Here is a 25,368-nt window from a genome sequence, read left to right on the forward strand (position 1 = left end):
GTAGTAGTAGAAGTAATAATATTACTGCCAGCTTCACTTGAGGATCACTGTCATATATATATATATATATATATATATAACAGAGAGAGGTGGGGACGTTCTCACTTTTAAGTTAATTAACCCGCTTTCTCATCTCCTCCATCTATATAAGTTATATAGCTAGCTAGCCCACTCCCCATACAATACAATACAATACAAAAACATCATCATCCTCATCTTTCAAAACTTTAAGCCGGACGAACTTAATTACCCTAGCTAGCAGCAGCAGGATGGTTTCATTTCAAGCTGCAACCCTATCACCATCTTCCCGATCAAGAAGAAATCAAACTCCAGAGCCTGCAGGAAATTCCTCAAGGAAGAGAAAATGGGAAGAAGATCATGGAGACAAAACTGATCATCCTCCTCAACCTGCAGGGATTTCCCTCAACCTGCAGCCCAATTATGCTATGAAATGGGCTAATTTGGATACCCAGCCACTGATCAGTCCTCAACCTGAGCCACTGATCAGTCCTCTCCATATGAGCTTGGACCTCGAGCTCAACTTACCCTGTGGATCCACACAAGGAGGGAGAAAATACCATGCAGGTGATCATCATCACAATAACACTAATCAGCATGGCATTGGCAGCGGCTTATTATCATCAACTCACGATCATCTGTCCTTGAGTTTCGGTGATCATGATCGTCTTCTTCGAAAGAATATAATTAATAATCCAGTACTGGTGTCCGTCGAGAATGGTACTCATGATCATGGGTGGGATCAGAGAGAGATGGTGGCGGCAGTTTGCAAGAAGTGTCACATGCTGGTAATGATGTTCAAGGCTTCACCAGCATGTCCCAACTGTAAATTTATGCACCCTCTTGACCAGAGCCCTCCTAACCTTTTCAAGCGAGGAGGTGGTGGTGGTTTAGCCAGATCTTGTGTTACTTTATGGAACTAGCTATATATATATATATATATATATATATATATATATATATTAATTAGCTAGAAGGAAAAGCCAACTATCCTAGCTAGCTAATTATATATCTAAGGCTAGCTATCTATCTATCTATCTATCTAGCTAATTGACAATTACTTACCTTCTGTATCTTATGAAGTGTACAGATGTCCTATCCTCCATTGTTTAAAGCCATCGTCTTTGCTGTGACGTATAGAAGAGGTCAAGCATATATATGCCATTAATTAATACGTCTTTTGTTCAAGTAGTGGACTGGATGGCGGGCGGGTCTTATAATCATCAGCCGTCCACTTACCACCAGCACCAAAAACAATAGTCTCTCTCTCTCTCTCTCTATATATATATATATATCTTTTTGAAATGCATATAGTATGGTATGAAATGACTAATGAATCAGAAGTTCAATCTCTATCCATATGATGTCACGCCATTTCTCTAGAGGCCTGATTTAAGTTGCAAGATCTAGGGGACAAGAGTTAAGCTACTTTGTACACTTCGCATTCAAGACTGTCTAACTAAAAAGATTATGACCCCTTGTCATTACCAAATTCCTTTAGCACTAGCTAGTTGTTTGGCTTATGTTAAATAACTGTTCTCACCAGTGCTCAATCCATTCCTACTCATAAACATGTTGGCAGCAGTTGAGTGCACAAAATGGGTAATACGTCTTTGGTATGAACTAACTACGTACATACTACTAATGATATCCAGTTAGATACAATATCCCAGATTTGAAAGCAAATTAGAAGAACAGAATTTGCCATCGGTTTCTTTTATCCCAACACCAGAAAAATAAAAAAAAAAATAAAAGAAGCTCAATACCTACAGAAATCCATAAAATGTGCCCTTAATAGAGAACATGTGGTATCATGGGAAAGAAGCGTCTACTCACTTTTCTTAAGAGAAAGAATGTAACGATTTCCTCCCTCTGCAAAAGGCCTGAAATTGAAGGAAGCGATCATTCTCCGGATCTGCCAAGAAGCATTTCTGGGAAGAATGTTCTGAATTATAAGCAATGTATGTGAGACTAGTCAGAGACATTGAGCATAATTAAGCTGCACTCTAGATACTAATTAAATGCTTCATAATATATATCTTTAGATAACAACTGCTTCTACAAGGAATCCGGCAGACTTTGACAGGATGGTTTTTTTTTTTATATTACTATGTGCATATTATGTGGATGGGGTGAGCAACTATTGAAACCGAGTACTTGATGGATATATTGAAAGAAAGCTTCGCTGTGGTAGATCGCTGACTTCCAAAAATGAGTTAAGATGGTTAAAACCTATAGTTTGTTATCCAAAAGCCTCAATTTTCAACTTTCAGAATGTGAACTAAAAATCGATATGCTACTCTATAAGTAGAAAAACACAGAATAAATTACCTTAATCAGATTTCCTGTTGACTGGTCTTTTGAAGAAATTAGTACGTATGTGATTGCAGCTAAGTTGGGCGATAACTCTCTTCATCTTTTTTCTGAAACATTAATTAGGTAAATAAAGTGAAAATTTATACTAAAAACACGAGAGAAGAACAACTCAAAGCGGCAACAGGAAAATTTGTTAAAGCATTTCAAGACACTTCTATAACTCGATTATGACAAGTTCAATATATTGATAAGGGATAATCATGCATCATTAAGTACTCAAAAGGCACCTCTAGTCAAATGCATAGGGGTCATCTGCATATGGATTTAGAGACCCTTCGGTAAACAAATCCCCTATATTCGAAGGATGTGGGTTCCCAACCTTTGCCTCCTGCACAAAGATAAAAAGTACTACACTTAATTTTCAGCATTACTATCTAGTAATGACTGCATAACCCTAATATGCTTCATGTCCAGCATAGGTCAACCAGGCAACTAAAACATTTCTACAAAACAAACTAAGAAAACTTGGCATCATTAGACACCTTATGCACTTCCTTAGGTAGGCCTGCCTTTGGAGTCCTTCTTGAATGTTTTCTCGGCTCCTATTATAAAAGACAAGTGTCAGGAAGTGATACATGCAGATGATACAACAGTGAGATAGTTACTTGAGACGGTGTTTCTTTTAAGAGAACATACATACCCCAAACATAACAGTACTCCTAGTTTTTCTTCTCTTTGTTATTGTCGTTCCATTAGCTGTTTCAACTTCATATTCATGGCGTGTTACCTGACGGATGAAATAAAATTTAATATTTATCATATCTGATAGGATCATTGGGTAGGTCAGTTCTAACATATAACTACAAAAGGTTGTTTTTGTATCAAAGTGAAGAGCATTCCTCTGTTTGCAATAGAAATTGCAAGAAAATGCAATCCCAGTGAAAATGTTCTCAACCTATTCAAGCACTAGCTCCTAGCAGATATATGGCTTAACACCTTTTGATTACTGCTCTTATGCAGAGATACTAAAGTAATTGAACACTACACCACTGGGAACACAAAAATATGCTCCCATTGAATAAAAAGTTACCTTCCTACTATGCTTAGGCATACCCATAGCAGAGTTCCCCTTTTCCACTTTTTTCATTAAGGTTGACACAGGTGTTTGTGCTCCGTGCGAGTAAGGAGAATCCTACAAGACCAACAGATCAAAGTAAGACCAAATCAATCATAAGGGAAAAAGGAATATTCATTAATCACCTTTGCTTCATTCTCGACAGGAAAATGATCATGCTGATTTCTTCTACCACCACCAGAGCTTACGATCTTTGATGACGAAATTTTGTAGTTCTGAGATATTTAAGTGTTACCACATTATATATAAAGCTGTGTTCAGATCCAATAATTTTTCTTAGAGTTTTTATTATCATTGAAAATGCACTTCAAATATTATTGTAGTTCAGGACAGTCAGCTTGCATTATCTTTTGCAAATAAAAAGTGCCATGATTATCCATGCAAATCCCTTTAAAATAATTGTTAGGAAACTAAAAGGAAGGTCTTACAAAATTTAGTACTAGGCAGTGGGGGTTATGCTAGCCACCTCAATAAACCAGGGTCACAATAAAAAAGAAAAAGAAAAAAGACATACTAATAACAGTAAAATCATTGTCATCTTTTATCTCTTTTTTTTTGTACCTCATTCAGTTTGTTTTACTCTGATTTCCTTTGAACTCATGTAACTCCTTTGCCTTTTTATGGCTTTTATTATATTGACGCTACGTCGTCTTTCACAAAAAAAACAGTAAAATTGTCTTTAGATTAGATTTAGAGCCAAAACCGCACAATGCACATGATGTGAAACATGAAATACAAATATTACATGGGGTATGATTTGCCTGACATAACAATGGATATAAGATTATCATAATGGCGTATCTGAACCAAGTTTAATCCACATGTCTCTGAGTAGCACAAGAAGTTAACCCACCAAAAGTCAGAATATTATTTGTTTCATAAACAGGCATGCAAAATATATATGAAAAAACATTCAGTAGAATTCATAGCTTTAGACCAAATGCAAGCAATATTCTTGGCAAACGAGGATTCTAACGAGTAACATAGAAAAAAAGATTAGTTTATAGCACACTGGAGCACAAGTTTATGTATGTTGACTATCTATTAGCTGACATAACTTAAGGAACAATAAAAGAAATCTAACATACAAAAAATGAAATTAATTTTCATATCAATATTTCAAGTTAAGATGTCCACTATTATCATGTGTCTGTCATCTAAGATATCTTAACCAAGTGAGCAGAATAAAACAAGACAATAGAAGAGTAAACTTAAAATAAGAGATGAGCTGCATAATTAGTTAATATTCAATAGTTTGTCCTACTATTAATTTGTTCATTATGCAAACGCAGTCTATTTCATTTGTTTGTCTCTTCCTTTTTCCAAGGACAAAGAACAATCAGTCATAGACAACTATAGTGCCATACCTTTCTTGAATTCACTTCTTGCTCCTCTTGGGGCTTATTGCCCATGACTTTCCATTGCAACTGTAGTAAAGCCCTTTGTCTATCCTCCTGTTATATAGACAACTTAACTAACATTTATTTGTGGACAGTATATTATATCAGCATGTATTCTGATGCACTGGAACTAACTAGGATTTGCAAATCTAGAAACCAATCAATTATCAAAGTAAGCATCCCTAGTTGGTGATGATGGTTATTGATGATTAGGGGTAAGAGGAAACTCCTCCGACATGACTTTGTCTCCATGTGATGATATTGATGGAGTGATTGTGCATACATCACTCTTTTTTGCTTCTTTTCTTTTGATTAACTCATGACAACCCATGTTATGACTTGTACCGATACTTTGTAATTTTCTATAATAGATGCGACCTTCGTGTTGTATCGAAGATTAATTTAAAATATGACGTTTCAAAAAAAAATGTATCCCTAGTTGAACAGCAATTTTCAAAATAGTTTCTATTCACTGCATAATGACAGCAAGATATAGGGAATCATGTGAACAGGTGATAAAGAGGACTGGTTACCTTTGACCTTTGGATCTCCAGCTCTTCCTGGAGTTGCCTGCATTGATCTTCATTCTGAGAATTTAAAGCTTTTATCTGAACTTCATGTTCATTCCTGAGTAATGTAATTTTCTAGAAAATCGTCCAAATTTGGAAGTTAACAATCTCTCTAACACTGATAGTTTCAGACATAAGCATAAAGAAGGAAATATACTTCTCTGAGCTCATTTGCAGCTTGAATCTGAACAAGCTTGAGCTCTTCACTATGCCTAGACTGGATGCTTGATTTCTTTTCCTCATGCTCGTGCTGGATATGGGTGATCTGTATACAAGATTTACATTTCAGACACAAATAACACCATATTCAGTTTATAAATAAACAAGCAGTTGCTATCTCAAAAAAGTTAAATGAAAATGGCATCTTATTTATATCCTTTTCATTGTGGACCTAGAATCCAAATAAAATAAAATAATGTTTCATTCATTTAGGTAAGGGACAGTAATTCCATAGTAAATGGTAACAAAATATGTGAAGAATATATAGCTGCCCTTTTACATTTTTGTTTTCATTACACATTTTCTACTTTAGCCTACTTGATAGTGGCATATAAAATATATATTGTATCATCATTCAGTTTTGGTTGAATAACACATACCATGGCAGCATGTTCCTCCTGTGTACGCATCAGATATAGGCGCGATTCTTCCTTGATTTCTTCCAGCTTCTGTTCGCACTTTCTTTCTACTTCCCGAATGGCTTTTTCTGCCTGAAATTCAATCATGTGGAATATAAAGCTCAGCTAAAAGATCATATGATAATTATGACATGGATTAAATATAGGCAGCTGAATTATATAACAAACCTTTTCTTTCTCAACGTTAACTTTCTGCAATTCTGCAGCCTCAAACTTCCCCCTGATATCATTTATGGCCTGATGCAAACTTTTACAGTGTTGGTAAAAGAAGAAAATTTACTAGCTTTTAAATATTATATGAATTAACTCACCTGATCATTTTTTTGAGATAATTCTTTCAAATGCCTTGATAGCTCTAACTGTTTACTCTCAAGCATCAGGTCATATTGTTTCTTCGCTTCTGAAAGTTTACTTTCAGTGTCAACTAATGAAGCCTTGATCTGCAATAATGTATGGTGTCATACAACTAGGGAAAATCAACTGAGTATGTGACATAGCAAGTTATTTTGAGAACCTCTTCTTTTATATCTTCTAGCTCTTTCTCTTTGTCTTCATGCTTGAGAAGTAGCTTTTCCTTCTCCTCCATGACATATTGCAGATTGATCACTTCTTTCTGCATAGAATCTATTTGTTGTTCATGCTTCTCCATTTCAACTTGCAAGTGATCCACTTCTTCCACTTTATTCTGTAGGTCTGTCAGCATTTTTTCTGTATTACTTTGGTTTTCAGTTTCTAGTGTTGAGATTCTGGACAAAAGATATTGCTGCAAGTTCAGAAAAGAAAAAAGATGAAGATTGATCAGAACAAAACAGTAAGTTACAACTACAGAAGGTTCTGATCCATAAGGACCATAACTCACCATTTTGTTCTCATGAGATTTTGAACTTTCCGATAAGTTGGCTATTTTCTCCTCTGATTTAGTAACCAACAATTCCATTTCAGCCCCCTTAGAGATAAGAGTTTTGGCTTCACATTCTAGTTTAAGAACCTTCTCCTCCGCTAAGCGGCATTCTTCCGCATGTTGTACCATCACAAGTTCCTGGACTTTCTGAAGTTCAACAACCTTATTGATCAGTTCACCATTTGTCAATAGCAGTACTTCTTTCTCTGCTTGCACATGCTGGGATTTCTCAAGAAGTAAATCATATTGGCGCTCAGCAAATTGAGCAGTAAGGTCCATCTCATTCCGAAACAACTTAAAGCAAGAGTCATACAAGGAGATCAGTTGCATAAGCTTGACTGAAAAGTTCAAACTATGTTGGTCCAGTTCACCCAGTCCTGCAGCTAGAACTTCAAGGAAATCTTTAAGATTCTTTATCTCTTGAAATGCTTTGTCTAATTTGCAAGAAAAATTTCTCTCACTGTCCAAAAGATCATCCTTCTCTTTTTGTAAATTTTCTTCTGATATCCTCAAATGCTTTATATCGTCTTCCTTCAACCTCAAACCAAGATCCAACTCTTCCATCTTTGCATTCAATATTTCGGTATCTGATCTATAAATTGCTAAGCTTGCTTCCAAATTTCTGGCCACAGTAACTGCATAAAACAAGCAAAGCATTGCAAAACAAGTTAATTTGCACATGCAGAGCCTAGTGGACTGAAAACAAATTAAATTCAGAAAAAAGGATATCAGCAACCACAAATTCACTAGATCATCTTTAAAGAGTATTTGTTTGAGTATTATACCCTGGTAAGATTATAACAGCAGGAAAATAATCTATCTAATAGTCACCAGCTAGCAGCCAAGTGCATAATATCAACGTCTTTTCCCAGTAATCAAACATTCACCATTAATCAGAAAATATAAAGCTACTTCCTCTTGTCAATATTTGTTATTATAACCATCTTACAAGTGTATTCCAAACTATTATGTCAGTTTCATTTTACTATAAACAAAGTTCAGCTCTGCAAGAGTGCTCTCTTCTTATAGTGATTGAGAACTTCTACTTAAATCTTACTTTACAGAATTCAACTAGATTGCCGATCTAGGCATTAGAGCAGGTATTAAAAATTTCAATTTTTTTTCCTGAAACTATTTCATAGGAATGAATACCTTTTTCTTCCAACAGCTTGGCATCACGAAGCTGTTCCTCTCTGAAAGATTTTTCAATATCTTCTTTCTCCTTTCTGAGTACAGTTAGCCTTTGCTCATCTAATAAAAAAGTAGACGAAAGTAGTGTTAATATTAGTCTAAGCAGAGACTTTGTTGTTTATCAGCAAATTACAGTGCGCTTATCACTGAGGTTTAGTTAAGAGAATTGTATTCGATAATCCTTGTGACACCAGAGTAGTTTCAAGTGAAAAACTGAGGACAACTTACAAATTTGAATAGCTTCTTTGGAGGACTCCAGTTTCACCGACAGTGACATCAGCTGATCTTGCAAGGCATCAAAAGCTGCTGAACTCAGTGATATTTTATCTTCCAGAAACACCTTGCTGTTCTCCGCTGTGGGAAAAGAAAGTGATATTAAGCATATAAATGCAGTGGTTATTGATGATTGATTTGCAGTTGCTCACCATCCTGAACCTGACCAACCAGTAGCTGGAATGTTTCAGTTAGCTGATCACATAATGCTTTGGTTGAAATGAATTTAGATTCCAATCCTTTCCAAACCTTCTCATCTTCTTTATGCTTCACTTTGAGCTTTACATTTTCATTAAACGCATTCTGCAGTTTCTCCTCCAATGAATGAATATCCTCCGTTAACTTCTTCAGCTTGGCATTCTGGAGTCAATAGGTGGTTTTATAAGGTTCTTATTCAGCAGGAATGCGATGGATAAGATTCAAAGCATACATACACATAAATAAATCACTTGAAATGCGTGATTTAGGTATATACGTATATATCAAGAGGGGAGGGAGAGAGAGAGAGAGAGAAAGAATATACGGCGAAATCAAGGTCCGCTTTGGAGGAAGCTTGTTCTTTAATCATTTTTTCTGAAGGCAAGCAAATGAAGAATATAGTTTAGCAAAACTTTTCCATATCTGAAAAGACCTATAAACGACTTTAGGTAAAAAGAAAAGAAAAGAAAAAAACCTGCAGCGAGCTTCAAGTTGCCAAAGCTTCCAGACGAAACGGAATCAGACAATGAGCGAGAAGAGATCACATTCGATTTGGAAGCTCCGAAAGAGGATCCAGGCATCGGCTTGAGGTGATCCAAGCTCTTGATGCCTGCTAGACTCATCAGCTTATGCATTTGTTTGTAAGTGACTTGGAACCTGAAAGATCGTCGTCAGTCGAAGCTCAGGCTGGCTGCACGGTGAAACAAATTTGAGTAAAGCCCTAGAAAACAGTTCATCAACAAGCTTGTTCGAACCGAAGATAGTTGGCCTTTTTCGCTGAACGGGGAAAAGGAATCAAGTTCATAGCTGTAGAATTTGATGAATTTTTTTTCAAGGGATGGATTGATCCGTCAGTGCATTTGATTTGAGCATATAGCTAGATTGCGCGCCAGCCAAGGAAAGACCACATTTCATCCATTTAACTTTTTTAAACATATATATATATATATTCGTCTTTGTGCCGAATAATGTGACGACGGTTACTCAATTTTATTTATTTTGATGATGCAACTCTTCATTAATATTGGCGCATCCATCACTTTTCTTAATTAACTAGCTCCTCCCATTTCAACTCAAACCTTGATCACGCTGCCTGCCATCATCTTCTTTCTTTTGTTAATAATATATATATAATTGTGATGAGGCCACACTCAAAATTCATGGGTAAGAAAGAACTCACACTAGTAAATTGTTTTGTATCAATAATTTTCTTTCTTTTTATTTAATAGTTTGAAAATAAAATAAATGGCTTCCCATTTAAGACTTGAAGCTCTCACTCTCTCGAGTCTCTTTCTTAAGCACCTTCGCTAATACCACCACTCTAAATCAATGAATTATACCCCCACCCAAATATGTAAATGTAATGACTAATAATTAATGATGAACAATAAATAATCTAAAGCTCTCCACCCTCCCCATTATATAGATTTCTCAGTCTCTAGCAACATTAATAATTATAATGGCTTCTTCTTCTATCAGTCAGTTCGGTCTGCAACTCTTGGTTGTAATCTCCCTCTTCCACCACCTCTCGAATATTGCTGCTGCTTCGGCCAGAAAGCTAATTATTATTAGCAGCAACAGCAGCAACAGCAACAGCAGCAGCAGCGATCAGAGCTCTTCTTCTAATCACTACTTACATTACCACAATGGCACTCTCCTCACTGGCCGAATCACAATCCATCTCTTATGGTATGGAAACTTCAAGCCCTCTCAGAGGGCAATCATTTCCGATTTTATAGCCTCTCTCTCCTCCTCACCGGAAAACAACCTGCAGAAACATCCCTCAGTCTCCACGTGGTGGTGGAAGGCCATTCACAATTACTACGATTTTGCCGGAGCCCCGTCGTCCCCCGGCCGTCTCTCCCTCGAGCTAGGCAAACAAATACTGGACCATAACTACACGTTTGGGAAGTCGTTGTCAAAGAATCAAATTGCTCAGCTGGCGGCGGCGGCGGCGAACAAGGACGACAACAACGGTAGAAACGCCGTCAACGTAGTCCTCACGGCTGACGACGTTGCAGTCGACAACGGTTTCTGCCGAAGCAAGTGCGGGACACACGGGTACTCGAATGAAAACAATACAAATTACAAAGGGAAAAAGAAAAACTACTACAAGAAGTCGGCGGCTTATATCTGGGTTGGTAATTCTGAGTCCCAATGTCCAGGTTATTGTGCTTGGCCTTTCCACCAGCCCCCACAAAAACTAAAACAAAAACAAAATCAATCACTAATTACATCCCCGAACAATGACATGGGCATGGACGGGATGGTAGCCAACTTTGCGGGCCTACTAGCTGCGACTGTCACAAACCCTTTTGGAAATGGTTATTATTATTATAAGGGGGGCGAGGGCGAGGGCGACTACGACGATGATGATGATGATGATGGTCCTTTAGAAGCTGCATCGGCCTGCACTGGGGTATATGCTAAGAACGCATACCTAGACTTGCTTGTGGACCCTATTGTAGGTGCAAGTTATAACGCCAATGGCGCCAACGGAAGAAGGTATTTGGTTCCGGCAATATATAACCCCATTACGTCAACTTGCTCCTCCACTCACATCTAAAACTGCTTTTACATATTTTTTATGATGAATTCTAATTATTCAACCAATCGTGTAAACAAAATATATATATAATATAATGTCGTTGATAAATTTGAAAAGGGCACAGGCATGCATCGATTTCACAATTATATATATATCTTTAAGCCCAACCAACCAGGAGGATATTACCGTCAATTTGACTTCTTACAGTTTTAGCTTGCTGAGCTCAATTCTTTTAACAGGATATGAGTATGCCTCGTAATTGATCTGTTGGCCCAGGGAACTCAATTTAGTTAATGTAGTTATCAGGTCAACCTGTAAAAAAAGAAAACAAGAGTATTGAGTTAACATATTTTCGATCTGAATTGTTATCTAGATTATTAATCTTAGGTATGACTGACTGACTGACTGACTGACATGAGATTGTTTTTTCAGTCATTGTGATTTTTCAAAAACATTAATGTAGAATTTTCATATAACTATCCAGCAACTGAAATCCAGGCAACAAACTATTGGCTGGCTGGCTGGCGCTTACCTCATAGTCAGTTTGGGAAACTGTTTCTCGGCTTCTTTGGTATTTTTCAACCCATGGAGAAACCTCCGGATCTGATGCCAGCAAGGTTTCTGTGGCTATTTGATCCGGCCCCAGGAAAGCAGACATCACGGCTAGCTGGGGAAAGTTTTAAATAAAAGGGATTCTTGCAAACATGAGAAATTTGAACGGAATATATAATTAATTACTTGTCAAGCAAGGTACCTGGCGTGGACCAAATCCAACGGCTTTAAACTTATCTTTCTTCTCCTGGACACTAGCTTTCTCCCACAATGGAACCCTCCCTTCTGGATCTGCCTCCTGAGCATCTGATCTCCCAAATTGTTTATCAAACAGGCCCCACTGTAAACATATCAAACAAATGGGTGGAATGTAAAACATGTTAATATAACTCAAGCAACACATCTGTTATTCAAACTCATCTTCTATCTTCATTATTTTTTACACCAAATTTTCTTGGAAGAGGCTAGCTAACATGGTATTGGAGCTCCCCACTTCAATCAATGTTCAACTCTTACCCGGGTGAGATCCTTATTTACGTTACATTACTAATAATCCAGATAAAGTTATGATAGATGAGAGGAAATGATGATATGATTATTTCAAGTCAACTAAGATAACATCTGCAAATTGGGAATTACACTTCAAAATAAGACAATAGACGCTTCAATATCCTGATAAAAATATATTCAGTTAAATCTGCGTAAGTTTTTGAAATGTTTTATTCCTAGTTACATTATGATTTGATTTCTAGTTAGATTAGAATTTACAAATAACTATATACAGATAGAGAGGAATATAATATTTTCATCGTTTATTCCAATTCTATCCAATTAATTCAATGCATATATAAAGTCTTTTGGTTTAATTATCTTCTATTATGGCCGTTTCATACTTTTTCCAACCCGACTCAGGCAATTTCTAGAAGCTTAGTACGTAAATTTCAACTGTATTTCTCCAACTCTGTCACCACCTGTGTCTATAGAACCTGGGAACAAATATTTGTTGTTCTCTTTTTTTGCTAAGAATATTTGTTGATTCTGTTGATCCACTATGGAAGCATATCAAATTTGTACTAGGATGAGAGATTACTCAAATAAAACTATACTTCTTTAAGTCATGCAAGTCACTTAAAATGTGAAAGCTGTAAAATAGAAACTACAATTTCATGTTATCCCCAGTGTTATGTGAATCAATTGAGTGACTTGCAGTGAAAAGTGTGCTCAGAATTCAGCATGCAATTTCTAGGATTAGACTATTTGTGGATAAACCATGTAGAAATGGCAGACAAGAATTTAACCTGCCCACTTGAACCATATGCTGTATATAGTAAGGCTCCCTTCTGTTCATTTCCACCACATTTCCTGATGGCTGAAGCTAGAAAGGTGGACTTTACAGCACTTTGTGCTGCAAATCAAATAAGATAATAGCATGGAAACTTTCAAATGTTTAAGTAACTTACTCTGGTCAAAACCACTTCAAATTCAAATTTTGGCAAGTTGTTGAGATTGTTTCATCAGAGCATCTTGAATGAAGAAACCAGAAATCTTGTTTTCTTATTTCATTGCAACTATTGGGTAAGTTTTTTTCCATCTAAATGGATCAATGAGCACATAACACATTACTCTGCCCTAATGGCATTGGTCATCAGCAAAGAAAAACAAGGATAAATCAAGAAACGAGAAGTCATGTGCTAAACAAAGTGAGCTACCTGACCATGTCCATGCTTCCCTGTATCATAAACATAAGTCTTGCAATAATAGTAACACTTTAAAAATTCATGCAAAATGGTTAACGTGCCTAACCTCCTAACTGGATAAGATCGGAGAATGAAATAGGACCACCCTTGGAAAATCCATCTATCTCTTTTTTTGCTTCCTCCAAAAACGTCAGGGCAGCCAAGAGCCCTTTGTTCTCTGGTCTAGCAATCTCTGAACTTGAAGCGAAAAAACACAAGCAAAACAAATTTTTTAACCAAAACTAACTAGTCCTGAATGCATAAAATTAACTAAGACAGTTGTTCATTAGCATCAATGTAAAATTGACTTGGTAGTATCTTCCATGTGCCTATGGTTGCAGTAAAATGTTGTTTGAGGGCACATGAATAAACTTTAGATAAGACTGTTGTACTAGAAAGCATGAGAATCCATGATTAGATTCTCTAGCACAGAGGAATTTGAAGGAAGTGCTGTAGAAAAGGTACACTCATAATACACACCTGAAGCGAATTGATCCATTAGGGCCTCCAGATTTTGTAGCCTAGAAAGTTATTTAGAAAGGAATCAGCTCCTGAATCTATAGTTAGTTTGATAGTGTCCAAGCAGATAAAAAGAAATGATAACTTCTCACCCACCTTATCATAGGTGATAGCATCATTTAAAGCTAATGTGAGTAAGGATGGTACAACATCTGGAATTTTCTGAAGTAGAGAGAAAGAAGGATCTTAGCTAATATTGGTTACAAAATAGGAGAGAGAGTGTGTGTGTGTGTGTGTGTGTTGAATTGTAGTTTACCTTGATTGCGATTGCAAGATTTTCCTTGATACTTGCTGTATATCACACAGGAAAGTAAATTTGTGTTGGTAAAATTTGGAGTAATATTTAAGCAGAAGAGCAAGAAAAGGATTATAGGTTTTTTGTTACATTGGAACTCAGAGCGCTGTCTGCGTTGTATGAGATCAGCTGCTTTAGCTTCCTCTGCAAATGACCAGGAGCTTGATATTACTTCCTATTAAGAGACAACTGCCAGAGAATCGTCACATTATTCCGATAGCTGATTATTTACTGTCATAATAATAAGAAGAAGAATGCAGGTTATTCTTACCATGCCAACGGTTAGCCCGAAGCACTTAAGCGCCTCTCTTCGGCTGAAATGACCGTCATAGCCTACATCGGCTTCGATTTTGCAACAAATCTTGCTCTGCAGGAAGGAATGATGGAATGAAGGAAGGAAGGAAGGAAGGCACATGAAGCGTGAGGATGAGAGCTGAATTTAAAAAACGGAAACGAAACACAAAACGGCGGCGTTTACCAATGGACGGGAAGAAGTGGTGGCGAGAGATGGCAGAGCTGAAAGCTGTTGAGTAAAAGTGACAGTGGAAATGAAGGATATCATCGCCATTCCAGCGGAGGAAGACGAAGCTTGCTCTTGCTCTTGCTCTTCTTCTTATGATGAATTCGAGAAAGTGAAATCAGAACATCTGGTTTGGGTTTGGTTTGGTTTGTTTGTTGGTTGTGTGGAGACTGGAGACCGCAATATCGGATGGATGGATTGCGTAATCCAGAGACTGGACCCACGGATTCCTCTTTGCATTTTTTATTTTTCATGGTCAAATATTTTAAATAAAAATAATATTATTTAAAATTTTAAATTAATTTTAATTTCTAAAAAATATATATTTAATATTTATGTATATTTTTTAATTTATGAGTAAATAAAGTTTAAAAAACATATAAAATAATAGAATAATGCAATCATATAAATTTTGACAAAATTCATTAAATCAAAAAATAAATTACTTAAAATAAAAATTATTAAATAATTTTAGATTAAATTACCAATCAAATTATATAAAATTCTAATATTTTTTTAATATTCTTTATTATTATACAGTTATTTAAAAAATAAAAAAAATAATCTAACCAATTTATTTATATTTTATATCTATTATGATTTTTTTATTATTTAATAACCAAATTTATAAAATAATTGATATTTAAAAATAAATAAAAATAAAATATAATTAATTGTTTTAAAAAATTAAGATAATTGATAATTGAACAATTTTAAAAAAATTAAAATTAATATATATATATATATATATAATTAAAAAAATATATATTAGCAATAAAATTATTGTATAAATAGTCTTAATTTTTTTTTTATAATAAAAATTTAATATAATAAATAATTAGACAAATATTACAAAATAATTAAAATAAATATAATAATTAAATAGAAAATATGAGTTAAAAAATAGATATATTTTTTTATATTTTTTTTTACAGATGTATGTATATAATAAATGGAAAAAAAATTGTTTAAACACAACGAAAAAACATGATATTAAAAAAATAGTACTTAATAAGTTATTGAGCTCGTAAATCATCGAGAAGAACATCGAATATATTTTTGATTTTGTAAACACTAAAATTTTACCCACCCAATTTATAAACTTAAAAATAATTATTTTGATTATTTTCGAATTTCGACGATTTATTCTTTCTTCCGAGTATCTTCTTCAGGCGCAAGTTCAAAAATGGTAAGTTTTCAATGACGAACAACAATGTTACCGAACAACTTAAACTCTAAAATCATTTTACTTTTCAAGAGAATCAATTTCTTTCACAACTACATCTAGGTCTAATACTAACCGAAGGTAAATTCCCGAACATGATCATCATGTAGTTAGGATTATCCCAAACATGTCCATGTTCTGTATTTAATGTTTGGAAACTTTTTTTTTTATTTTTGTTTCTGATTTTTGGATCTATATCCATTTACAAAATTTTAGTCATACATTTAGAAACAAAAACTTAAATATTAGAATGAAACGAAAACTTAAATATTAGAACTACCGGATATTATTATATTCGGTTGCAGGTTAAAGATTATTGGACTAGAAGAGAGTCTATATATATATATCTCAAAGACTCGCAATCAATATTGTTAATTGAGATTTGAAACCTCTTTTTGGACCTAATACATTCAATAAGATTTTAACACCATAATTAAACTATTTAGTTCAGGACAATCCCCATTAATTTTATAATTAAACCTCTTTAATTATATATATATATATATATATATATATATATATTATTTTATTTCATAAAATAATAATAATACATTTATTATTTAATAGTATTTGTTATCTATATATATATATAATTATATAATGATGTTTAATTTTTAAAGTGTCCGGATTGTCGAGTCGAGAGCTGTGGTTAATTTGGATATATATATAAGAGTAAATGAATACTTGGGTCGGATTGTAGGTTGACCCGCCTTAAACATTTTTACCTTCATATTTTTTTCACGATTTTTAATTATATTATTACTCGTACAACAAATGCACGTGATATATGCTAGTATTTATTAATAATCAACCATCATTTCATTTGATTCATAAATGATAACAGCTTTGTTGTTACTATATATATATATAACCGAAAAAATACATATAATGAAGGTTGTTGAAAATAAAAAAATGAGAAGAAAGATATAACATGTTATTAAAAATATTGTTAGGATTTGAATGTCCTAAATATGACCTACTTAAATTTAAAAAAACGAAAAAAAAAAATAAAAACAAAAAAATACACAAATTTATAGTGATTCACTCAAATAGTTATGTCTATTCTAAACTTCACTATAAATAAAAAAATAATACGTTACACACTTTAACTCTAATTAACTTTTGAAGTTTATAATAAATGTACGTTACATAACTCAACAAAAAGTTGAAGATTAAGAGTAATAAAAAAATTTATTGACAATATTAAAAAAATAAAGTTGAGTGGAGTATGGATAAATACAAAATAAATGATATTTATTATGATATTTGTCATGATTAAGCAAGTAATTTAAAATATATTTTATTTCTAATATTAATATAATCGGGTATCGGGTTTAGTTAAGATTTGAGAAACTCAAATCTGATACCCGACTATATTAATATTAATTAATATATATATTTATTGCTAAGTATTAATGTGATATTTCATATTCTATCATTATCTTTATAATAATTACATCATTTAATTTGATCTTATTTGCACTCTATTCTTCCCTACACTTCATCATTTCATGTACTTCTTTTTTTATTATAAAAAACTTATTTCTTTCTTAATCACTCTTTTATCTTTTCTCTTCATCCTTAATTATCAACAATTATCTCTCTAGTAGTTCTTCATCTTCGTCTCTTAATATTTTTCAATACTTCTTCAATTATAGTAACAACAAAGTTGTTATGTTTTTCGACATCTTATATAGGTAAATAATGTTTCTATTTTTTATATTTTGATATTGCTACTTTATAGTTATTAATTTATTATTTAGTTATTATCCATGTTTTTTTATAGTAAAATATATAAATTTAGACTTTATTCGGGTAATGGGGTATCTGTTGGGTATCGGGTACCCGACGAATCGGGGATAGGGAAGATATAGAGATACTCGTCGGGTTCGGGGTCAGGTTCGGATAGTAAAATAAAAATCGGGTACGGGAATGAGTACTTCACTACCCGACGGGTAGGATACCCGTTAACATCCCTAGTTTCACATGCTCCTCATCTCAAACCCGACCGGGTACTTTCTCTCCCTCCATGCGGGCCGACCCCAAACCCGAACATTGGGTAGGTACCCAATATTTGTTATCCCTGCTCGTTTATCTTGTCTATGAATTCCTATAAATTAACACATGCGACCAATATGTTTTCTCCTCACTCACACACACACAATAAACAACATATAATTTCAACATGTCCTAGTTAGCTTACCTATTTGCATCATTTATAAATGGTCAAATATACAAATACTAATAATAAGAATTTTAACGTTTGCCTGTTTTCACAAGTTAATAATATAATATATATAATCATTCAAACAATAAGAAAAAAAATAATAATAGTTGGTTACAGGAGGTGAAATTTAGTTTAAGAGGAATTATATTAAATAATCCAATGCAAATTAATATATATATATATATTTATCCAACTAATTAAAGTACTATATATTATTATTGTTTGATATTTCCTGGTTGCTGTGGTGGAGGTTGTTTTCGTCGTCCTTTTTCATATTTTCACTAATCTCATTATTATTATTATTATTATTATTATTATTGTCTTGGATAATATTTTCAACTACATTCTCAACATCCTGCACCTGCATATAATTTTAGAATGAAATATTAATTTGAATTGCAAAATGATTTTTACATTAATTTTAAAATTAGCAAGGGGAGTAGATGATATTTCTTTGCTTGCATTGCATATCATTTGCATCATGTGTGTGACTGTCAAATGAATTAATTAATTAAAAAGCAAGTGGGATTATTGTTATATATAATTAATGCTTATAATTAAGTAAGAAGTGGAGAGGTTGAAATAAATAACCTAACCTAACATAACCTAACGGTCCTAGCTGCTGGCTAACATTTTTGGTAGAAATTAATATAATGAATGAATTAATTTGAATGATAATTATTAATTAAAATTAATTACCTGGTCGATTAAGTCTCCTACCAAATGAGCATCCTTAGCAGTTTCTTTGGCGAGAGTTTCGAGAAAGTCAACGGCGTTTCTGAGCTTTCCGCCTCGAGGAAGCTCGTCGGAGATTTCCTCCGCCACCTTCCCCACCGTCTCAGCAGTCTTTTCTATTAACTCCGCCACAGCTTCAGCTTTCTCAACCACATTTTCAACTCTATCATCTGTACCGTTCGCACAACACAACCCAATTATAATTAATAATTAACTCTCCCTCTCCTATATATATATATATATAAAAACAAATAATTAACTTACTTGTTAATAACAACATTAATGATGGTCCAAATTTGTGCCTCAGAAAGGGGAGAATCACAGTTATGGCCATTCCAAGAATCCAACTTTTCCTGCTGGTCAAAACAATTATTCAAAATTAACAATAATAATAATAAGTTTTCAAGATATAGATGGATGGATGGATGAGTACCAATTAGAATGTGGCGGCGGCGGCGGCGGTCCAACTCCGGCAGGATCGAGGCTGCTGTAGACGACTAAATCCCTGCTGCTGCATGATCTGAAGAGATTTGGGTATATTAATTAATTAATTAATTAATTATAGGGAATTAATCCTCAAAAATTAAATAAATAATAATTACGTACGTACTTGTTGTGGCGACGTCGTATCGGCCATGAATAACGTCGACGGCGATGGTAGGTGAGATTGAATTTGCCGAAGCAGATATATGAAGAATTAGGCCAACTCGGCCTTGTTATTATTGGAATCCCATTATTATTAATAATCCGAGGAACAATATTATTATTATTAACATATGATGATGATGATCTGCTTGAGCTCATCATCTCTCTCTTTCTATCTAGATCTCTGCAGCAGCAGCAACAGCAGCCGCCAGCATATATATGGTGGGTTTATATATATATTGTCTAATTAATTAATTTATTAGTTGTATTGTAATTTTCTTTTAAAACTTTCCTTTTGGTCAGCGATCGATTGATTAATCTAGCTAGCTAGCTAACTAGACTACTAGAGTCGCACGTACATATTTGATTTTTCATAACGTAACAAAGTCCATTTCATTTCATTTCCGTGTTTAATTTTACTACGTAATTGATATATATATAAACTTCCTGGAATATTACAAATGATTCCAACTCATATATATATATATATATATATATATATCCAATTCCATACGTAACAACAACAAGTCAAACAGTTTTTAAAAGCAAACACTTCATTAATTCATTAACGTACGTAATTTCTGATCCGAAACAAATGTATTAATTAATTAATTAGATTCAAAGGAAGGAAATCAAGTTGTTGTTAATTTACTCGATAGTAATATGCTAGCTCTTTTACATTATTATTATTATTATTATTATTATTATTATTATTATTATAATATAATAATTTTAGTGTATCATGATGAGTTCAACTCTGGGTACACTAGCTCCATCGGGTCGGGTGCATGCTTCCTAATTCCTCAAATTGATATTGAATTATTGATGCGTGCCAAATGGTTCCAGAAGTTCAAAGGGACTGCAGTTGAAAGAAAGATGATACAAATTATTCTAATATATATATATATATGATTACTAATTAATTACTTACACGATGGTTCCACGATATAGTTGACGCTGATTGTTTTCCATGACATCCAATATGTTACCATTCTCCTCCCATGGCCATCCTCTTGAACAACCAGCTGCTGCTGCTGCTGCTGATGGACTCCAGATCTATATAACAAAACAACAATAATATTAATAATATCAATTATATATATATATATATATACATAATCAATCACTCCCACCTTTATAGTTGCGTCAATTCCACTGGTAGCCACAACACAATCGGATGGATGGCTCTGGATACAGTTCACAACTATATATATATATATATAAACCAAAACTTATAATAATTAATTAAGATTAATTATATATATCAAATGAAATGATGATCAACTAATTAATTAATTAATAATACAATACATACATACATACATACATACATACATACCAGCTTCATCTCCTACAAGCATTCTTATCAATCTACCTGTTCTTTTCTCCCAAATAAACCATCTTCCATCATCACTCCCACTCCCAATATATTCACCTTATTCATTCACAAACATTTATTTTTATAATTCAACAAATATATACATATATTCTTTCACCATGCATCCATTCAATTCAATTCAATTCAATCAAATACCTTTCTGACCAAGAAAACTAGCTTGTTTTATATCAGTTCCCACATTACAGTGCCCTACATATCGCTGCTTCATATCAACAGCTACTTCAGGCAGCTGCAAAGATTAATTAAAACGCTCCAAACATTGTCAACAACAAAAAATATACAAGTACTATGTCTAGCTATCTATCTATCTATCTATCTAGAGATGAAGAACAAAACCTTGTAAGTACTAGTGCGAGAAAATGATGAAAGGGAGGAGGAACTACATGAGCCATTTGCACGACTTCTCACATTTATACTGTCACGTCGAATGTTGTTGGATGATTCAATCTCACGCCCTTCATCGTCGACTTCTCGCAATATTGATGTTTCAAGTTCCTCATCATAATCATCTTGGGAAACATCATCAATATTTGCCTCTGGGTGGTACAGTATGTCACTCAATGATAACCCTCCTCTTCCTTTTCGAGGTCCTGACCTTGGCCCTTCACCATTTTCCTTGTCTTTTGTTTCAGCTTCAGCTATTGAAATGAACCCCCCCGCTAATAAAAATATTCAAATTACTGAGAGGAGAAGCACTAGCTACACTAATTTCTGGTTAAGAACTCAACTATTTCAACTCCATTAAGGGAAAACCTACGTACGTACTCTGAAGAGACAACATAAAGGGATCGAGGGAAGATATGACTTTGAGCAATAAAAATGTACGTATGGGAGAATTAAATTTCCAAAATTGTAAAAGGAGATCGATCATGACTGCAAGTGATGCGCAAGATTGAATGCCAAAAACAACCTGCAGCAAGCTGGGCTTTGATGTTCTCCACAGTTTCTGTAACCGGAGAATCATGTGGTGCTAATGCTTGAGCAGCAAGAGCAAAGTCCAAGGCTTCTTTATGCTTTCTCAACTGTATGCATGCATGCATGAGAGGAATATATTAAAGTCCAAAGACAGTTTACAAGAGACATGTGTTGATATATAATAGAATAGAACTTATGTTATTATAGGTACAAATCCAGGCACCACATGCAATACCTGAAGACTATATATATATATATAGATATTTGCATAAAAAATTCTTATACTATTTCCCATGGCTGCGCAATTGTTTGGAGAGATTAAACTATTGACAATAATACCTGCAACAAGGCTTCCGATTGTAGGTGGAGTGCCCTGTAAGAATAAGAGTCAATCTTCCGTGCAGCATAACAATCTCTTATGGCCATATGAACATCATTTTTCCACTTCCGCTGAAACAAATGGTAATAGTTCCTTATAAATTTCACTACACACATATCTTTAGTATCTAGACAATGACAGTGACAATGACAAAGATCAAATATTATTTTCCAATAACCTTAAGCAATAAAGCTGCACGCACGCATAAACATCTATGCAATAGCACAGCACCAATTCCATTGAAATAACTATCTAAGACTTCATTGCAAGACTCGATACCATAAAAATAGTTTGTGTCCTCGTTTAAGCAATTTTCAGCAAACTCAACCAGCTTTCTGCACTTGTCAAGCTGTAAATAACATTAAGTGATGAGAGTAAACAGCCATGTCATAACGAGTGGGATCAAATGAAGGGAAAAATATGCACCTTATTAAAAACACTGTTTCCTGAAGACATTCCATTCAAGAGCGAGGAAGATGGCAATGACTCTAATTTAACTCCATCGAGTGTGGGACTGTAACTTGTCAACTTTGAACAATCCCTTGAGTTGTATTGTTTGGCATTTCCACTTCCTGAAAAAACGTAGAAGTAAAGATAAGCAAGCATAAATGAATTAATAAATTTGACTGATAGATAATGAAAATGTAGCTTAATTAAAAATATATAGTAGCAGACAACAAGAATAGATCAGATTACCACCAGTTTTTTCTTAGCAAAAAAAAAAAAAAAAAAAAAAAACATTTTCTATTTGAATTTATGACAATTACAAATCCTCTCTGCCCATTTTGTACGTAGAGATGATGACGAAACTAATGAAGATTTTTTATTTGATAATTGTCATCTGGAGGAAATTCACAAAGAGTAGGAATTGGTCATTATCCCTGATCAAGTATTTTGAGATGCACATTAATTTGTTGTTGCAATCTATGCGTAATTGGAAATTTGAGGAATTCTAGAGGCTTAGGAGAAGAATCTATGATCATATTTGGAAGGCAGATTTTGGTCATTTAATTGCAGGATTTTTGATAATTAAGTTATCCAACACTTGTTGTCCCAATTGGTTACGTACTTTGTAATTAAAGAGTGATATGATGATGTTATTCAGCTAGCTAGCTAGCACTAAAATGTTTATGTCTTGGAGCTTTTTTCTTCTCATTAATTAATTATATACACTTTGTAATATTTAATTTATAAAATAATAAAAAATCAAAAGGAAATATACCATGATTCACATCCATCAGGTATACATGTTCGGCACTGTAACTGAGAAGCACTTCGTCTCCTTGAGGACTGAATGCAACGTGAGTGAGATGTAAACTTGAACGATCCTGCTGATTGATTATAAAAATTAATTCAATGATGGCCATATATAATAAACACGTACGTACGTACGTACATAGTAATAAATAAATAATTAATTAATTAAGAACTAACGTGGTGGTCAGATAGATGCATTGGACAGAAGTAGCTGACACAGGGGGGAGGTGGACCCAATTTGTTGTTGTTGTAAGATGACGACGACTCATGTGGTGGTGGAAGCATCCGTCTATCATACAAGCGTGCAAATGCATCACTGGAAACATCCAATATTGCGAAATCATCATCATCATCATCAATCATCATTCATCAAAAAAGGATGTGAATGAATTAGTTACCTTCCACCCACAAGAAGCAAATGAGGTCTAGTGGAGCTAATGTCACATGACTTCAAAGAAAGTAACTGCTTTGGAGGTTCAGCTAAAGACCTCTTTGCTCCGCATCGCAAGTCAAGCTGTACTAATAATGAATTAATTAATTAATTAATTGAGAGAGAGAGAGCAAGAGCATGCATGTATTAAACATCTCAATTACCAAGCAAGCAAGCAAGCAATTATATCCCTATATTCCTATAGATAGATTATAACTCACTAAGACATTGCGGCAGTGTTGATGAGATGATCCAGAAGCAGCAGCAGCAGGAGGAGGACAAGATGAACACTCCCGAAAGTCATGCTGCCTCAACGTTCCATCTTCACTTGCACTCCATACAACGTTAGGGTTTCCATTCTCCACCTATATATTAAATTAAAAGATTGAAAAATAATTAATTAGGAAACAATTAAGATGCATGGAATTACTTACAGCTAACTTTTTAACTCTCCCACGGTGACACTGGAAAAGAGATGATGGATGATCATCCATTAATCCTGACGTTCCTGCTAGTCGGGACAGATTAAAAAGGCGTACCTGACAGAGATAATTAATTAAGAAATGAATCAATATATAATCTATATATATATCTCAAAATTAAGTGAGATGAAATCATGTGTTAGCAGTATGCACCTGGGAATCTCCAGCAGCAGATAGCAGTAAGTGGTCAGATGTTTTAGGAAGAAATTTTGTACAGAAAATGTTTTCTGAGTGACCTGTCTGAATAGTTGAGAGAAGTTTGCGAGATGAATAACTCCATATGTTAATCTGCATGCATGTATGTATTGAAATGGGGGGGAGATTCAATTAATTAATTAATTAATTAATTAATTATGAAGAAATAAAGTAGAAATCTCCAGTACCCACCCGAGCATCATCTGATCCAGAAATAAGGAGTGATCCCGAGGAATTCCATGAAATAGCATTAACACAACCAGTATGGCCCTGTAGTGTAGAAGGAAGAAGAAATTATAATTAAGTTGTTAATAAATAATTAGGTAAGGGTGGTGGTAACTCTGTATCTACCTAGCTAGCTAGCTACCTGTAACTCGGTTTCAAGTGAAAGTCTCCGTAGAAAAGAGGAGTGCATTTGAGGAGTGCGTTCCGGCGGCCCCTACAATTAATTAAAAAAAAAAAAAAAAAAAAGGCATTGATTTGATTGAAACAGATCATAGACAGACAGGTTAAAGTTACTTGCTACTAACTAACTACGTACTACTACTCGGTGGCCAAGAGATCGGCGCTCAATCATGTGGTTGATATTGCCATCGCCAAAACAACACCGTCGTCGTCGTGACTCCTCCTCCTCCTCCTCCTCCATGATAATAAATATTTCACAAACCTG

General features: G+C 34.3%; 4 protein-coding genes across 5 annotated transcripts; 1 reads left to right on the forward strand and 3 right to left on the reverse strand.

Annotated features, from left to right (window-relative positions):
- Nucleotides 1-1,678: 1,678 nt before the first annotated feature.
- On the reverse strand, nucleotides 1,679-9,681 carry LOC124932811 (synaptonemal complex protein 2-like). Of its 2 annotated transcripts, XM_047473494.1 has the most exons (21): nucleotides 9,395-9,681; nucleotides 9,115-9,330; nucleotides 8,965-9,014; nucleotides 8,594-8,801; nucleotides 8,397-8,522; nucleotides 8,130-8,228; nucleotides 6,936-7,612; nucleotides 6,591-6,839; nucleotides 6,388-6,516; nucleotides 6,245-6,313; nucleotides 6,038-6,148; nucleotides 5,596-5,703; nucleotides 5,403-5,513; nucleotides 4,837-4,923; nucleotides 3,595-3,684; nucleotides 3,425-3,526; nucleotides 3,035-3,121; nucleotides 2,877-2,936; nucleotides 2,622-2,722; nucleotides 2,350-2,441; nucleotides 1,679-1,963 (listed from the first exon to the last, which is right to left on the reverse strand). In XM_047473494.1, the coding sequence occupies exons 2-19, from the start codon at nucleotides 9,272-9,274 to the stop codon at nucleotides 2,624-2,626; spliced, it is 2,622 nt and encodes an 873-aa protein (XP_047329450.1). In that variant the 5' UTR covers nucleotides 9,275-9,330; nucleotides 9,395-9,681; the 3' UTR covers nucleotides 1,679-1,963; nucleotides 2,350-2,441; nucleotides 2,622-2,623. The 2 variants fall into 2 exon arrangements, with proteins under 2 accessions (XP_047329450.1, XP_047329449.1); XM_047473493.1 differs by having other exon boundaries at nucleotides 1,679-1,949; nucleotides 9,115-9,681.
- A 378-nt stretch (nucleotides 9,682-10,059) lies between these two features.
- LOC124932812 (protein PHOSPHATE-INDUCED 1-like) lies at nucleotides 10,060-11,240 on the forward strand. The gene has a single exon (XM_047473495.1). The coding sequence runs from the start codon at nucleotides 10,099-10,101 to the stop codon at nucleotides 11,203-11,205; it is 1,107 nt and encodes a 368-aa protein (XP_047329451.1). The 5' UTR covers nucleotides 10,060-10,098; the 3' UTR covers nucleotides 11,206-11,240.
- A 12-nt stretch (nucleotides 11,241-11,252) lies between these two features.
- Nucleotides 11,253-14,949, reverse strand: LOC124932813 (thylakoid lumenal 29 kDa protein, chloroplastic). The gene is made up of 11 exons (XM_047473496.1): nucleotides 14,768-14,949; nucleotides 14,561-14,656; nucleotides 14,380-14,464; nucleotides 14,251-14,285; nucleotides 14,091-14,156; nucleotides 13,956-13,996; nucleotides 13,543-13,673; nucleotides 13,038-13,144; nucleotides 11,942-12,079; nucleotides 11,720-11,854; nucleotides 11,253-11,499 (listed from the first exon to the last, which is right to left on the reverse strand). Exons 1-11 carry the CDS (start codon nucleotides 14,855-14,857, stop codon nucleotides 11,389-11,391), a joined length of 1,035 nt encoding a protein of 344 aa, XP_047329452.1. The 5' UTR covers nucleotides 14,858-14,949; the 3' UTR covers nucleotides 11,253-11,388.
- A 3,502-nt stretch (nucleotides 14,950-18,451) lies between these two features.
- LOC124928741 (protein ALTERED SEED GERMINATION 2-like) lies at nucleotides 18,452-25,344 on the reverse strand. The gene is made up of 22 exons (XM_047468989.1): nucleotides 25,246-25,344; nucleotides 25,066-25,137; nucleotides 24,891-24,968; nucleotides 24,657-24,791; nucleotides 24,456-24,560; nucleotides 24,243-24,386; nucleotides 23,990-24,105; nucleotides 23,769-23,907; nucleotides 23,557-23,665; nucleotides 22,761-22,906; nucleotides 22,513-22,683; nucleotides 22,295-22,405; nucleotides 21,951-22,062; nucleotides 21,377-21,678; nucleotides 21,176-21,269; nucleotides 20,961-21,076; nucleotides 20,573-20,697; nucleotides 19,607-19,825; nucleotides 19,430-19,516; nucleotides 19,261-19,349; nucleotides 18,961-19,166; nucleotides 18,452-18,622 (listed from the first exon to the last, which is right to left on the reverse strand). The coding sequence occupies exons 1-22, from the start codon at nucleotides 25,342-25,344 to the stop codon at nucleotides 18,467-18,469; spliced, it is 2,931 nt and encodes a 976-aa protein (XP_047324945.1). The 3' UTR covers nucleotides 18,452-18,466.
- Between the last annotated feature and the right edge of the window lie 24 nt (nucleotides 25,345-25,368).

This window comes from Impatiens glandulifera, chromosome 3, assembly GCF_907164915.1.
Source record: "Impatiens glandulifera chromosome 3, dImpGla2.1, whole genome shotgun sequence".
In the NCBI taxonomy this organism is placed as follows: domain Eukaryota; kingdom Viridiplantae; phylum Streptophyta; class Magnoliopsida; order Ericales; family Balsaminaceae; genus Impatiens; species Impatiens glandulifera.